The sequence below is a fragment of the Crocuta crocuta genome, unplaced genomic scaffold, assembly GCF_008692635.1.
Source record: "Crocuta crocuta isolate KB4526 unplaced genomic scaffold, BGI_CrCroc_1.0 scaffold4373, whole genome shotgun sequence".
In the NCBI taxonomy this organism is placed as follows: domain Eukaryota; kingdom Metazoa; phylum Chordata; class Mammalia; order Carnivora; family Hyaenidae; genus Crocuta; species Crocuta crocuta.
Window position 1 is genome coordinate 33,204 of NW_027532286.1, and position 288 is coordinate 33,491.

At 31.9% G+C, this 288-nt stretch overlaps 1 protein-coding gene across 1 annotated transcript in view; it reads right to left on the reverse strand.

Moving 5' to 3' along the window:
* Positions 1-147: 147 nt before the first annotated feature.
* The window catches only part of LOC144243383 (E3 ubiquitin-protein ligase RLIM-like), a 10,509-nt gene continuing 10,368 nt past the window's right edge, over positions 148-288 (reverse strand). The window contains exon 4 of the mRNA XM_077778406.1: positions 148-288. Coding sequence (XP_077634532.1) covers positions 231-288 — 58 coding nt within the window. The 3' untranslated portion in view covers positions 148-230.

Consider the following 288-nt stretch of genomic DNA (forward strand, 5'->3'; position numbering starts at 1 on the left):
ATTTTCTTTTTTTTTTTTTTTTAGTAAAGAACAGAAACTGGACAAATTCCAATCATTCCTTTAAAAACCTATAATTCCATTCAGATTGTTATATTTGGATTCGATTTTAGATTAGATTTAAATTATTTTATTTAAGCATCACTCCAGAAGTGGACATAAGCAGGTGACTATTGTTTGTCCATTCTCAGCAACTGAGCTCAGAATTCTCAACTGAGCTGAGAATTCAGATCTCAATTAGAATTTTCTCTTTCAGCAGACCCTACTACTTCCCTACGACAAATAGGACAG